General features: G+C 45.2%; 1 protein-coding gene across 1 annotated transcript in view; it reads right to left on the reverse strand.

Moving 5' to 3' along the window:
- Positions 1-2704: 2704 nt before the first annotated feature.
- The window catches only part of LOC105920234 (collagen alpha-6(VI) chain), a 47185-nt gene continuing 33604 nt past the window's right edge, over positions 2705-16285 (reverse strand). Inside the window, 13 exon segments of the mRNA XM_036135579.1 lie at positions 2705-3894; positions 5008-5120; positions 8611-8689; positions 8770-9423; positions 10367-10451; positions 10978-11486; positions 13185-13196; positions 13312-13348; positions 13435-13470; positions 14732-14794; positions 14878-14940; positions 15020-15055; positions 15165-15215. Coding sequence (XP_035991472.1) covers positions 3722-3894; positions 5008-5120; positions 8611-8689; positions 8770-9423; positions 10367-10451; positions 10978-11486; positions 13185-13196; positions 13312-13348; positions 13435-13470; positions 14732-14794; positions 14878-14940; positions 15020-15055; positions 15165-15215 — 1911 coding nt within the window. The 3' untranslated portion in view covers positions 2705-3721.

Here is a 16285-nt window from a genome sequence, read left to right on the forward strand (position 1 = left end):
CTTCCTTATAACCGCAGAACCTGCTGAGTCAGCGTGTGGAGAACCCACCCAGCAGAACATCTTCACCCCTCTTCTGCCTCCTCACCTGGCCGTTCAGGTGGAACCACAAGTCCTTGACTAGACCTGAGGAGGCAGGCAGCCGGCCGTGGAGCGCTCTGATTGGCTGAGGACATCTGAAACACGTCAGGTTCAGGTTCACAGAAAGATGAAGCGTCTGCCTCAGCAGTTTTATCAAAACGCCTGGAAGAGACCTTCAGCCACCGCAGGTTTACACAGAAAGGGCTCAACCCTTAATCTTATTTAAAGTTATTCCTTTTACTCAGTTATTGTTCTTCAAAGACCAGAAACTCGTCTACAATTGGATAAATGTGTTAATTTAATAATCATTCTGGTTGCTTCAGTGTTTCCAACAGCAAAGATGGCCTGACGTCCTTCTGAACGTTCATTTCAAACATTAAATGAACCTAATTAACGCCTCAGACTGTCGCTGTGTCATCGAGCCGTTAGCGTGGGCAGAAAACAGAACGGCGCCGAACGACACGCCGGTGTTAGCAATACATCAGAAACAGCTTCAATTCACTTTTCTCCAGATGTTGAAACACAGACTGGAAGCTCCAGGCCAGCTGGGCGTTCTTCGTGTGTCCTGACTCGCTTTCTCAGGCGTACCGAAAGGATCAGCTGTGCTCCACATAAAGACAGATCAGGTGGACTGACTTCATTAAATACTACTGCTCTGCATTCTGCATTGTTTGATGTTATTTCAGCTTTTAACTTTTTGTTCTCTGTCATTTTTCTCTTCATAGAAGGTACACCTGGTCTGGCGTTCTGTTAGCTGTGACATCATCAGGGGAGGCAGATCATCCTCTATTACCATCTACCATAGAAAGTACTCCTGGATCAATGTGAGCTTCTGAGCTTTCTGTGTCTCTGCTCTGTCTTCTCTAACATAGAAAGTACTCCTGGATCAATGTGAGCTTCTGAGCTTTCTGTGTCTCTGCTCTGTCTTCTCTACCATAGAAAGTACTCCTGGGTCAATGTGAGCTTCTGTGCTTTCTGTGTCTCTGCTCTGTCTTCTCTAAGCCCCAGTGGGTGGAGGCAGATGAGCGTTCACACTGAGCCTGGTTCTGGTTCTGCTGGAGGTTCTCCTCCCTGTTAAAGGGGAGTTTTCCTCTCCACTGTCGCTTCATGCATGCTCAGTATGAGGGATTGCTGCAAAGCCATCAACAATGCAGACGACTGTCCACTGTGGCTCTACGCTCTTTCAGGAGGAGTGAATGCTGCTTGGAGAGACTTGATGCAACCTGCTGGGTTTCCTTAGAGAGGAAACTTTCTCACCAACCTGGAGGATCTGATGGAAGCTGACTTTGGAAAGAACCTTGATGATGACGTGATGTGAATTGGAGCTATATAAATAAAACTGCATTGAACTGAGTTAAATCCCTGAGTCTGATTCTGAAGTAGACCGCCCGTGCAAAGAAGACAGAAACCTGTGTTTGGAGGACCTGCAGCTTTTTGGATCATGTCCAGTTTGTACTTGCAGCTGAGTGACGACATCATTTGTCGTATTTTTTACCACCAAAATGTGGACTTTAATGTAAAGTGAGGACATTTTTGGGCTTGGTGGTTAGGTTCAGGGCTAAGGTGTCATTAGGGTTAGGCCATAGAAAGGGTTGAAAATGAATGGAAGTCAATGAGTATTTAAAACAAGGATGTGAGAGTGTTTATATGTCCTATAATTGACCTTTTCTGGTATTTGGTATTTTCTCTAACCCTCTAAACCCGATTCTAATGCAGTGGACTTCATTTTTTAGGCCCAGGGGTGTTGTGTGAATTAAGGTCAGGGTTAGGAATATACTGGTGATGGTTATGGTCAGAAATGATTCACTATAAAAATGGAGGTCAGTAAATGCTCCTAATAAGAAGTGTGTACATAAAAAGGTGATTTAACCGAATCCGAAAAGTCATAAATTGTAAAAAGTCATCAGAGGGAATGAAGATCAGTAACATTTTGAATCAGCAAGGTGGAGGAGGGGATCTGGTTGAAGATAATCTACCTTGATGAAGACCATGATCATCACACTGAAGAGGAAAAAGACGTGTTGGATTCCTAATACTGATTTAGTTTATGGTGTGATCACATCATCAGAAGATATTCTCCCCTGTTTCTCAGTCATGGTTCCCCACAGCGCCCCCTGGAGTCAAAAGACCCATCTGGCGCTGAATAGTTTAGTCATAGTTTGGTTTATTACAAAAAGATGAAAGGACATCAAAACTTGCCGTACAGTTTGGATATAATATGTTTTGTAATTGGGACACCCTTGAAGCAGTCCATAGCTTATGAATGGGGCCCGGTAACATTTTTAATACAGCATACGTAAATATAAGTACGAATTCAAACCTGCCGTCACCTGCCATATCAAAGCTGTAACTATTCCTACATGAGACTGAAATACAATGTTCACATTTCTTAGATAATCAGTAAGAATTATAAAGACCCATCATTGTCATGTATTTCATGCAGACCTGAAGTCGGTGCAACGGCAGCAGCTGAGGTGCAGGGGGCGCTGTGGAGCTCAGCTGAGGAGAAAAGGGGGACGGATGCAAAGTTCTGGTCCCTGCTTTCTTTCTGTTTGGACTCGGTTCCTTTATTTGCTTTATTCACATTCATCTGAACAGCCTCCTACTCCACACAGAGACACAGAACGTGTTTCCAAAGAGCTTTTTATTCAAGAAATCCTTCACAGCAGGAAGAAAAACATCTGACAGTTTTGAATGTTAAACCCTGGGTAGGTTTGGTCCTGCAGTTCCATGGCAGCACAGCTACAAACACATCCTCCCTGCTTCTGAGCAGAAGATATTCAGACTGAACACTAAAATATGCAGTAAACAAATAAAAACAATCTGAAGCAGGTGGAGGTTCTGGTTGGAAGGAGGTTGGTCCTGCTGCTCCGTGGGGCTCTGAGAGCATAAAGTCATTGTGAGAGGGAAGCTCTGGCATCACCTCTAGATGGTCTCCAGATGGATCAACCAAACCATCCGCAACCCTTTTCATCCCTTTTTTAAAACCGCTGATCTGTTGACTTTTACAACCAGAACATTTCAGTCATCTCTCCTCCTTAAAGGTCAGAAATCTTCTGGCCACTGCCCTCTAAAACACGGTTTACTGACTGGACGACTTCTTATTGAGAGGTACTAGATCAATGAGGGCTTAATACTTTTTATTGGTAAAAAAAAAAAGTCTGTTCCACATGAAATCCATTACAGTTTGTTATGTAACAGGAGAGTTCAAATGGTTTGAATACTTTAAGGAGGCTTGTGCCCCCCATCCAGGAAGCACACAGATATGCAGAACGAAGTAAACAGTTTGATGCGTCCATATAGATTAAATTATGTTGTCTTTTAAAACCAGGATTGTGATCAACACAAACTGAAGCCTGCTGAACAAGCAACACAATTTGTTTTCATTGGCTGCTCAGTCAGCTCCTAAAAAAATAAACGAGACGACAAATATTCTGACAGACAGGAAACAGTGACGTAGTCAAAGAGCTTTATCTCAAACGTGTCATGGTATAAAATACAGGACAATATGTTTGTAGCTATAGTTAAAGCTCGACAACTCCTCCTGAGGCATGTTGCTGGTGTTCTGATCCGGCTCAGTTGACTCCTGATTAGGTTTGGTTTCTGAAATAGCACCGTAGGGTTTTCTAGTTAGAGTTCTTCCTTAGCTCTTCCTCAGACACGTGTCCTCGCACTCCTCCCTCGTCCCGAAGCGGTTCTCATTGCCTCCACAGCCGCTGTAGAGGAAGCGGGCGCATCGGGCCTTTTTGCTGTCGTAGAACCACAAAAAGGTGTAATTCCTGCAGCTGCCGCTGTCCTTACCGAGAAGGCAGACATCTGGAGGCGACAGAGAGGGAAGCAGAGGGAGGTCAGCGATCTGGAAACCTGATCAAGATCTGGTATTAAAAACTGTTTTCAATTCAAACCTATTGCTGTTGATCAAATGTTGAGTATATTAAAATATTAAAATATGTGAAAATAAATAAAATGAGGGCAGAAACAGTGGTATAACTGGAAACCTTCATGAAAGGGTGCTGGTCCAGTCAGTGCCCAGAACTGCTGCTGAGCAATGCAGCAAAAATGACGAATTCCTGGTTGATTGAGTTTCTTCCTTCTTATCAGACAGGCAGTGATTTAAGCCTCTGGTTCCAACGTTACAAAAGATGGTTGCAGATATCCAGGAAACCTTGACTGGCTCGCCAAATACAAACGCTGATTTGGCGAGCCAGTCGCCAAAATGCAATTCAGAGCTGCATTCCTTGAAGCACAATGTTAGGAAATTGGAGAGAAAATGGCGCTCTACACACCAAGAGGAATCCTACTTAATCTGGAGGGACAGACTATTGTTGTATAACAAGACCCTTCGCAGAGTTAGAGTAGCATATTTTTCATCATTAATTGAAGAGAATAAAAATAATCCTAGATTTCTCTTTAGTACAGTTGCCAAACTTACCCAGAGCCACAGCTCTGTTAATCCATCCATTCCCTTATCTCTTAGCAGTAATGATTTTATGGGATTCTTCATAAATAAAATTGATTCCATTAAAAATAAAATAATTGGCATCCTCCCAAACATGATTACCTCATCCTCAGTAAGTGAGGCAGCATTGGAGGAATCCTTAGAACCTACGCAGTGTCTGAACTGTTTAGAAGCAGTAGAGCTTTCTGAGCTATCTAAAATTTTAGCTTCATCTAAACCTTCTACCTGTATGTTAGACCCAATCCCAACCAAGTTGTTTAAGGAGGTATTCCCTCTGATCAGTGGTCCTATTTTAGACATGATTAATCTATCCTTGGTAAATGGATATGTACCACAGGCTTTTAAAGTAGCTGTTATTAAACCTTTAACAAAATAATGACCTATTTGAAGAGTTTCAGTCAGGCTTCAGCGCTCATCATAGCACTGAAACATTCAGTTTCAGATTCAGTGTTTCTGGGTGTGCTCTGTACCTCCAAGCTGCGACCCTGAAGCTGAACCAGGGACCTCTTCCTTCTGCTGTGGACTCCACCTTCCAGCCTGGGAATCATCAGCAACCGGACCCTGTCCGCGAGCATCGTCCTCCCTGCAGCCACCGAACACAGAAACATCGACATTCAAACAAGAATCGCTTAGACGGCAAACCTACCCCACCCTGGACCCTCTTGAAAACAGGCGACGTTTATCTGCCAGGCAGCTCACCTCAACTAGAACTAGTTTAAGTTCATCAGGTAAAATTAATCAGTTCATGTTCATAGTTCACCCAAGGATTCGGAGTTTAACATCAACGACTTCTCATTCGCGTATCATTATTTTGTCTGAAATTCCTAAAACAGCTGCTGACATGAACATATTTTAATGTTTTTCTTGTCAGGAAGTAAAAGTGAAATCTTGACAACGTTAGTAACTGCAGCGAATTTTAACTCTGATCCCCATCAGGTCTGCAGACAGGGTTTGGAGACGTCTTAGTTTTTACTTTATCTTGCCCTTTGAAGTGTTGTTGCTCAAACACACAGTAATACTGAATAACTACCACACACTGACTGGAAACTACAGCGGCTTGGAAAAAGTATTCACACCCTTTAAACTTTTCCACATATTGTCACATTACACCACAAATATAAATATTATTAATTGGAATTTTATGTGAAAGGCCAACACAAAGTGGTTTATCATAGCTCTCAACTCTCACGCATTGACCGTGTGACACACGCATTTCACTAACTTCACACGCTCACACGCAACACATGGCATTTCACACGCAAACATGGAATTTCTCACGCATAAAAATCACAAAGCCCATCTGGGCTGCGAGGACAAAACTCCGCCTTCTGCTGAGCTGTTTCGGCTTCTTTCACAGCTTGTGGCCATCAGTAATTCATGCTGCAGTTCATGTTAACAGAGCAGCAGGAAGAGTGATCAGAGTTATGAATAATTTTAGTCTTAACAGTGGTGAAAGTGAGCCGGTAAGGTCCTGTACCGCGTACACAGGAGGGGAGGGGGCGGGGGGAGAGCTGCTGCCAGATGACCGGTTCATTCAGAACCAGTCATGGCTGCACGCTGATCATAAAAACAGTTCTGCTAACCAGATGCAGTTTAAAACGCCACTTGGTCAGTTTATAAGTTTCGTTTTTATTAATTCTGCATTTTTTAACTACATGCACCGTATTTCTGTGCCTCCGCGCTTGCTCCTCTCCCTCCCCCCCTTTCCCTCGGAGCAGGTGCTTTCTGGGCGCCCAGAGCGCAATGACGAGAGCAATAGAGATTTGTCTGGTCAGCGCGGCGACTGACTGAGAAACCTGTCGCTGTGAAAGGTGATAATGGTTATAAACTGTAACAGTCTAGAAGTGCATTGAGCTGAAAGGAGGGACACACATCAGCAGCTGGATCGTGCGTAAAGACGCAGCGGGAACCTCTGTGAGCTTCAGTGTTGCTGCTGAGGGGAAAATGTTGACCATAAAGGCTTGATGAAACTCAGCCTGATTCACCAATCAGGTTATAGATTTACAATGATAAACAACCCATAGATGAATGTGTAACAGTATAATAATTCGGTCAATAATTAAAATCTACTTAATTTTATTCAGTATTATTTGAACAATTGTGTATTATTTATGTTTTAATCCATTAACTGAACAATAAAGTATTAATATGTCTCTTTCTCTTTTTAACACAAGTAATACATGTCTACTTCATTGTCTGGTGGGATAAAAATGAGATGGAGTTGACTCCACCAGCTCTTCCAGGGTCCGGTTAGCCCCGCCCCCAAACAAGCCCCGCCCCTAAATTAGCATAATCTCACTCCTAACTTTTGATAAAAGTTGAGAGGTCTGGGTTTATATATGTGAAGTAGAGAGAAAATAAAAAAAACGATACAACGTAAAGCAAAGAAGCAACGCAAATATACAGCAGAATCTAATAATAATAATGTGAATAATAACATTATAACATAACAATAACATAAAAAAGGGATCCAAACTATTTGCTGCCCTGGTGACTGCTGCTAGCTTAATGAAAACTCAGCTAACGAGCATCAGCAAAACAAGCTGGTCCCATCATCACTGCAACATCCCCACAAAGAGACGCTCCACTTCTGCGTGGCTTTGGCTTAATGTGACCCGACCCATCAGAACCGCCAACCATCCGTTTAGCGCCGCAACGCTCAGCTGCTTATAAATAGGCTGTGCATAAAATTGATACAAAAATTAACATTGATGTTTTTAAAAACGATTTAACATCGATATTCCGGCTTTCCATGTCAATATACCTCCCAACCCCTAGGGGGCGTTATCACAGCGCGCCATCACTGTTCACAGCGAAGAAGTGCAAGTGAGACGAATTTGCTGAACGGCCGACAGGATTTCAAAAGCGCCTTCGTTTGGGACATTTTTGGTTTCTGTGACACGTTAAATGCATTGAAGCAAATGCACTTTATTTTCCTGTTAATATATCAGTGTTCAATAAATTTAACAAAAATATAATATTTAGCTGGTTTTGTCGATTGAGTGACTTAATTAATAATTATCAGTATTGGAGTCAAATCAAATCAAGCTGAGCTATATGTAGAATGGTATTGTATCGTGAGCTTTGTATCGATGATTTATCGAATCGGCTCATCCTAGATCAGGGGTGTCAAACATACAGCCTGCGGGCCGGATGCGGCCCACCGAACAATTTAGTCCGGCCCTGTGGCTAAATGTATTATCATTATAAAAAAAAAATAAAAAAAAAAAAAAAAAATATATATATATATATATATATATATATATATATATATATATATATATATATATATATATATATATATATATATATATATATATATGCCACAAAGAGCTCATCAGATTTGACTTTCACAAGTGGACAAGATAAAAGGAAGAGAATGATAAAACAATTATTGAAACTTCAATTTAATTGAAAATATGCAGTTCATATATTGTCCACGAGGGGCGCTGTGTTTTAATTAGCAGATTAAGCTTCAGGTGTGGAAAAATTCAAATCATTTCTTAATTTTTATCTGTTTGATGTATTTTGTCATGCAGGACAATGTTTTTAAGTTCCAAAAAATGTGAATAAATGTTTTTCAACATTGTATAATCACTGTGATCAGTTCTTATGCATAATGCACAAGTAAATGTTTAACTGAGTAAAAGTATTGTTGAAATTGCACATACTTTTCTTAGAAACGCTGAGGTTATTCATAATATATTGTGTAAAAGTGAAATTAACTTAATATAAAAATGAACAACAAGTCCACATTTATTAGTTCTATTTAATCTTGCAATGAGTTAACTCGTGTGGCCCTCTTGAGATCAGATTAAGCTGAATGCTGCCCCTAAACCAAAATGAGTTTGACACCCTGTCCTAGATGATACGCAGCCCTAGTTAGAAACGTGCAGCAGCCATGTTGCTTCTGAGCTCTGCACCGTCTGAGGAGCTCAGCTCTGCTCTCCTGACACAGACCTTAAAAAAACTCTGATTTCTGAGAACAAAGCCGCGTTTTTACTTCGGTGGACATCTGCTGTGGATTCTAGCCGCTGAGGAGCCGGCAGCATCTCGACCTGAATGAGGGTTACCTGATGAAGAGGTCGTCTGGGTGCGTCAGCCGGCTGCAGTCTGGCTTCATGGAGGGAGGAGGATACGCGTTCAGCCTCTCTGGAACAGATGCAGCAGCAAAACATTCCCGTTTAAACCCTGAGCAGAAAAACGTCTCGTCCCACCTCGGATGACCTTACTGTTGAGGACGGAGAGGAAGACTCTGAAGAAGCGCTGAACGTAGCCCTGCTCCTCGGCCTTCAGCTGGCGGACGTGGATCAGGTGCTGATGGACAGGTAGACCGGCCAGCTCCTCCACCTGCGTCTGATTGTAGCGATCGCCCACCGCCACCACGAACACGGCCACGCCTTCACACCTGGCCTTCAGGGCCACGTAGCGCAGCTTGGCCCGGTCGCCGTAGGCCGTCTGGGTGGCCACCACGGTCAGCAGAGCCCTCCTGCTGCGCGGCTGGCCGGCCTTCAGCAGCACCTCCTGCAGGGCGTAGTCCAGCGTTCGTCCCAGAAGCGAGGAGCCGCTCTGCTGCCGCGTCCTGTCCAGCAGGTGGTTCTTCATCTGGTCCTGGTTCTGGTAGGCCTGCAGGTTGAACTCCACCTTAGCGGCCTGAGCTTCGCTCTGCTGGACCACGGCCACTCGGGCCTGGCTTCCAGGTCTGCGGGGCTGAGGGCTTACGGCCAGCTGCTCCACCACAGAACCCAGCAGCTGCTTGGCGCCGGCGTATTCATCCGCCCGCATCTCCCTGGAGCCGTCCAGAACCATCACCAGGTCCAGGTCCGCCTGCTGCGGCGGCGCCGGGTCCCGGATGAAGGAGCACTCCTCTGAAGGCCTGCAGGGGTCTGGACAAACAGCAGAGACAACAGACGTTCGCTTTTTTAAAAAATGCCTGACACAAACAGAACATCAGGACCAAACTCGCTAAATGCATCTGCAGCAGCTGGATTTGTGCAAACCTGAGTTCTGGACCGGATGCAAAGGAAGGTCTGCTTCTAAAGCACCAACACAGTTTTCTCTCATTTAAACCAGTTCATACGCAACATCAGATGAAAAAGCTGCCCACATTTATTCCTATTTAGGAAACTATTAGCCTGAGAAAAGGATTCACAAGGATCCCGTTATTTATTCTGGAAGGAGTCACCCAGCACAGTTTAAAGGATCAGATGAAGTCGTATTTATCTCCTTTATGGTCAAACAGGGAACAGCTGGGAACAGACGTAAAGTCATGCTGATTGCTCCCATTTGGAGGTTCTGATCCAAACTCAACTCAAATTAAGTCTAAACGCCTCGTTGCCATGGGGAAATGGCCGGATTTCTGTGCAGATTTAGGTTTTAATGACCTGATTGAGTTTAAATATTGTGCTGGATCATTTCCCTCCTCCATCTGCGTAGAAGTGAGCAGACTTTTCAGCAGCCAGACATTTCTGTTTAAACCTGATCTGAGGTGATTCTCTGATCTTCTGAGACGCTGAATTCTGGGTTTTTATTCTCTGCTAGCTGTAATCGTCACAATTATAAGAAGAACGGCTGGAATTCTTTCACTCTGCTTGAATCTATGTCATTTACTAGTTCCACTTTGTGAATTAAGGGAAATAATATAAGCTTTATACTTCTCTGAGGTGCACCTGTATTTAATGCAGTCTTCTTTGTGAAATAAAGCGGATATGAGGAGTAAAAGATGGAGTGACAGAAGCTACCAGCTAATTGATGATTATCACCACAAATTAAAACAAAATTAAAAAGTGTGAAATAGAACTACTAATCAGCACCAATGCTGCTGCTTACCGTAACACACGGCACAGTTCTTGACCTTCTCCAGGTCCTGCTTCCTCCTCACCTGAGCAAAGATGGAGTTACCTGAATCATCCGCCTGAGGGGAGAAAACAAGCTGCTGTTACCTTCAGCTCACAGCAAACCTTTCCATCCTAAACGGGACGACAGGTGAGACTAAATCTCTTCTGATGTGCCCCGGCGGTGGAGGCAGGAGTTCAGGAGACAGAACCAGGAACCAGGAGTGAAAGGAGGGATGATGAGGGCAGGGTTTGTGATTAAAGGCCAGACACCGAGAGAAATGATCTGCTGAGTGGACCTGGACACCTTCCAGTCTCTGAGTGGACCACCATCTCCTCTGGACAGTCTCCCCGGGTCAGACGTGAGCATGCAGAGCTGCAGAGAGCTGAGCAGGAACCTCCGGCTTTCTGTCACCAAATGAGCAGAGCTGGTCTGATTCTAAAGACTGATCCCAGACCTGCCAGGACACGCTCTGGTCTTCTGAAGATGCTAAAGATGCTGAAGATGAAGTCAGAAGAACCAGTAACCTGGACCGGCTTCCGCTAACCTTTCTGCAGGAACCTGAAGAGGAACCTGAGGAGGAACCTGAAGAGAACCGGACCCACCTCCAGCGCCTGGCTGACGGCCGTCTGGGCGGCGCCGGGAGCGCTCTTCAGAGCGATGACGGCCAGGATGATGTTCTGAGCTCGGTACTCCATCACGGCAGCAGCAACGTCGCTGGGGTCCTGCGGCTGGCCGTTGGAGAAAAACACCGCCACCTTCCGCGTGGTGCGGCCGGCCCGGACGCGCTTAAAGACGTTCCGGCCCACGAAGCGCATGGCGGCTCCGAGGTGCCGCCTCTCCGTGGTGCGCTCCAGAGCCAGGTTCTCCACGGCTTCCATCAGCTGCTTCCTGCCGCGGTGCTCCTGGAACCGGACCAGGCGCTTGGTGTGCCGGCTGTACGCCACCACGGAGACGCGGGCGCCCTTCGGACAGTTGCCCTCAGCGATGGAGACGTCCTTCAGCATGGAGAGCACCACCTGCCGCTGCTCCCTGAAGTCTGCCGGGCCCACGTCGCTGGACATGTCCAGGCCGAAGACCAGCTCGGTGGGGTAGGCCGGGCACTGGAGCGGACCTGCGGGACAGAACCGGGAGACGTCAGGTCCGATCCGGCCTCCCAGCGCTGGAGCAGCTGCTCTGAACGCTGTGGCAGAATATGATGACGCATTAAGAGATTTAATCTGACTCCACTTAAGATGCTTTTTAGATTTTCCAACTGCAGCGTTAATGAAAGTAAAGCTGCACAAGGAAAAGATGAAATGCATATCTTTATAAAGAAATAACGCTCTTTAATGTTCACTAAGTAATGTTCTCGTGATGCAAACGTCAGCTTTATGTCTTTAGCACCGTAAAGCAGGCAGGCTGCACCAAAGTGCTGCGCGGCAGGAACAGAACCGGACACTTTTCTCACGCCATGGCAGAACCTCAGTAGGTTTTAGAACCAGAAGAACCGGCTTCATCTTTCGACCAATCAGTGCTCCGCGATGCTGCAAACGTTAACGTGGATCCCTGCTGGGTTCTGACCCACAACTACAGCCGGTGTTGTGCGCCGGCTGTAGTTGTAGTCCATGTAGTTCCCCCATGGAAATCTGTTTCCCCTGTGTCGGGAGCGCGCATTGCAACGAGGGAGGCTGGGCTGAACACTGTCACGTCACTTCTGATAGATTTCTCGGTTAAAACCAAAAATTAAAAAAACTCAAGTCAAGGTTTTAAAATTTACTTTAATCGGTAGCTGTTTCCAAAATTATAAAATACACACCACAAATGCCGTTGCCCCAAATGCCGTTGCCCCAAATGTAATAATAACATTAAATGAACCTAATTAACGCCTCAGACTGTCGCCGTGTCATCGAGCCGTTAGCGTGGGTAGAAAACAGAACGGCGCCGAACGACACGCCGGTGTTACCGATACATCAGAAACAGCTTCAATTCACTTTTCTCCAGATGTTGAAACACAGACTGGAAGCTCCAGGCCAGCTGGGCGTTCTTCGTGTGTCCTGACTCGCTTTCTCAGGCGTACCGAACGGATCAGCTGTGCTCCACATAAAGACAGATCAGGTGGGCTGGCTTCATTAAATACTACTGCTCTGCATTCTGCATTGTTTGTTATTTCAGCTTTTAACTTTTTGTTCTCTGTCATTCATGTCTTCATAGAAGGTACACCTGGTCTGGCGTTCTGTTAGCTGTGACATCATCAGGGGAGGCAGATCATCCTCTATCACCATCTACCATAGAAAGTACTCCTGGGTCAATGTGAGCTTCTGTGCTTTCTGTGTCTCTGCTCTGTCTTCTCTAAGCCCCAGTGGGTGGAGGCAGATGAGCGTTCACACTGAGCCTGGTTCTGGTTCTGCTGGAGGTTCTCCTCCCTGTGAAAGGGGAGTTTTCCTCTCCACTGTCGCTTCATGCATGCTCAGTATGAGGGATTGCTGCAAAGCCATCAACAATGCAGACGACTGTCCACTGTGGCTCTACGCTCTTTCAGGAGGAGTGAATGCTGCTTGGAGAGACTTGATGCAACCTGCTGGGTTTCCTTTTTAACGGTTTAATAATGAAATAAACTTCACTGCATTGTTCAATAACCTGGATCTACTTGGAATGGATGTGGTTTGACTACATGTTTTAGTTTGTCTGTGGATTTTCTGGCTTAAGGCGACATTTTGTTGTAAAACGGTTCCATATAACTAAACTGAAGCAGAAACAATGAATTTTCTCGGTGGAGAAACCGTCCTACTTACCACTTACGGTCCGGCTAATAATTCAGAGACATACGTACCGTGACAACAAGCTGTGGAGGAAGAAGAAACGGAGTCTTTGAGTCTGACAGCAGGTTGAAACTTTCTATCTCAGCTTCCTCCTCGCAGGAGGAAGGGACTCATTTCTAGAGACTCTGACAGACGTACCACAGTTGTCTCTGACGTAGGTGATCAGTTCGCACTCCTGAAACCACACAAAGATGTTTCTGTCAACGATCTCCCATCTGATCCTAAACATTATCGGGTAAAGTGGAGTTAAGGTGGACTCACGGTTTTTTCACTGGTTCCAGGAGGACCTCGAAGCCCCTGGAAACATGGAGGAGAAGCGTTAGGGTTATCTTTTCATTCCTCTTCCTGCCAGAACCTCAATTATTTCAGATTTCCAGAGGACTTCACCATTGAAATTCACGAGAGCTATAGTTGAAGCAACAATGCCCACGTGCATGGCAGGTGGATGTAACAATACATCGGCAATTCATAATCCACCACAGGTTCTTTTTTTGGATTACCTACTTGAAGAAGGAGGATTTGCCATCGTGCTTCTGGCCAGAGAGAAAACACGTCGTCTGTAGCCAACATTTAGAAGAAGAATGTCTCCAAGATGACATGGGAGCGAGGATTTTCTGTAGGTTTTTCTTTTTTATAATGTAGAATTTGCCGGGACATTTGTTTACCAACCAGATGAGGGATACGACACACTTAAAAAGAATGCTCACTGTTGCCAAGCCCACTTATTTTACACGACTTTGGTCTTATTTTTTCTAAAGTCGCTTTTAAATTTCATGAGTTGCGGGTTGCAGCTTTTTTTGGGGCTTATTTCTGAAAGTGAAGTCGATTGTTTGGGGTCTAAACTAAGTGACGCTGAAATATCCCTCCGCCTCATAACGCGCTGCAGCTCATCCTGACAGCAGCTCATCCTGACAGCAGCTCATCCTGACAGCAGCTCATCCTGACAGCAGCTCATCCTGACAGCAGCAGAGTAAACTCAGGAGGAGCCACTCTGACTGTATTTTCTGCAGTTTACGGTTGCAATAACTGATGATAACTGCTGAAAGTAGATTAGGCGGTGCAGATCACCATTCTGAGCAGAGATTGGTTCTAAAGATGAGTTTTATACTCATCTTACAGAACCCAACCCATAAACCCGTACTTTAATGCCTATTTGTTGTCTTTTTATGTCTCTAAAATGTAAAATAAATATTAATTTAAATTCAAATGCTTAATACCATGTCTATCTTTGTTTAAGGGGTTAAAAATATATTTTGGCATAAAAAGCGATATTTATTTACAAGAAGACAGATAGGGCATTGGGACTTTCTCTACAGCGGATCCCGCACAGTGACGTCATAAACTGGGAGGAGGCAGTACTGTTCCTCACCAAGATGGCTGCCCCCATAAAAAGACCTTCAAATGAAAATTACTCTTAATTAAAAAAAGCTTAATATTTATTGGACAGTATGTGATAATTTTATATTTAAAGTACTTTTAGCAGTTTGAACTCTGATTTTGACCGTACTTCTCCTTTAATATCCTGACCCATGAGGGACGGGGGGGTTGTTCTACTCACTTTGTGTCCTGGATATCCCGGATCTCCGCCCTCTCCAGGTCCTCCAGACTGGCCAGAGTTGCCCTATAAAGACCAAACAGAGCGACCGGTTTAAAGCAAACAGGCAGGTTTTAGGTGTAAAGCTCAGGTGAATCCTGGACACTCACAGCTCGACCGTAGTTCCCTCTCCGACCCGGAAATCCTTTGCTTCCTTTCTGACCCGTCTCCCCCTGAACAAACAAAACAGAACCTGGACTCCAGAACCTCAGGATTTACATTTTCTCTGCAGGTGTTGGATCTCAGACTCACCGACGGACCAGCATAGCCAGGAAATCCAGGAGCTCCCTGAGAAGAGAAATCACTCATTTCACTTTAATGTATCTGATCTATTCCAAAGCAGAGAACTTGATGATTAACTCTTAAGGAATGGGTTTTGGCTCTGGGTCTACTCTACCGGAGGCCCGGGGGTTCCCTTTGGTCCTGAGCCTTCTGGCCCGTCTTCACCCTGAAAACACAGACAGGAAAAGGAAACATGAAAGCTGACCCACTTTCTCACATGTTGCAGGCAGATTCCTGCAGGTTCTGCAGATCGACCAACGCTGCGGTTCTCCCAGACGGAGAACCGATGCAGAACGGGTTCCCTGCCTCTAACTGAGCAACACAAACTGGTCCCTGAACCCCTGCAGAGAACCTGGACCCCACCTTCGGCACGGATCCTGCAGAAACCGGGCCGTGCAGTGAGACCGGACCTCTGGAGCGCAGCTTCAGCCGCTGCTGGAGTAAAAAACTTCTGGTGTCTGTTTCATCTGTGGCACGTTTCAGCAGCGAGGCGTTTAAAGTGTTTTATATCATGAGAACATCAAACTAAACTCATGGAAACAGTCTGTGGTTGTGAGACAACAACAAACATTAAATTCTATCAGGTGAAAACATGAATAAACATCAACATGTTGGTCAGAGTTGCTGTTATTGAGGCTGAAAGCTGCTCTGAACAGGTTCTAGTCTGATTCACAGTTTTCTGGGAGTTTGTTCCAGATCAGTGGAGCATAGGAACTAAATGCTGCTTCTCCATGTCTGGTTCTGGTTCTGGTTCTGGTTTTACAAGCTGACCCGGGTCGACCTTAGCATTGTTGTTTATTTGTGACCAAGCTGTAAAGTTTTATGAAGCGTTTTTTTTTTAAGTCAGCAGAGGTTCTGATCTGCAGACAAACCGCACAACTGGAAACGATTACGATGCTGCTGCTGGGTAACGAGCAGAGAAGTTGTTCTGTTTACAGCGAGTCCAGGATGAAGGACCTGATGGACCTAATGGACCTAATGGACCTGATGGACCTAATGGACCTGATGGACCTGATGGACCTGATGGACATGATGGACCTGAAGGACCTGATGGACCTAATGGACCTGATGGACCTGACGGACCTGATGGACCTGATGGACCTGACGGACCTGATGGACCTGATGGACCTAATGGACCTAATGGACCTAATGGACCTAATGGACCATCAGGACCTGATGGACCTGATGGACCTGACGGACCTGATGGACCTGATGGACCTGACGGACCTGATGGAC

This window comes from Fundulus heteroclitus, chromosome 3, assembly GCF_011125445.2.
Source record: "Fundulus heteroclitus isolate FHET01 chromosome 3, MU-UCD_Fhet_4.1, whole genome shotgun sequence".
In the NCBI taxonomy this organism is placed as follows: Eukaryota; Metazoa; Chordata; class Actinopteri; order Cyprinodontiformes; family Fundulidae; genus Fundulus; species Fundulus heteroclitus.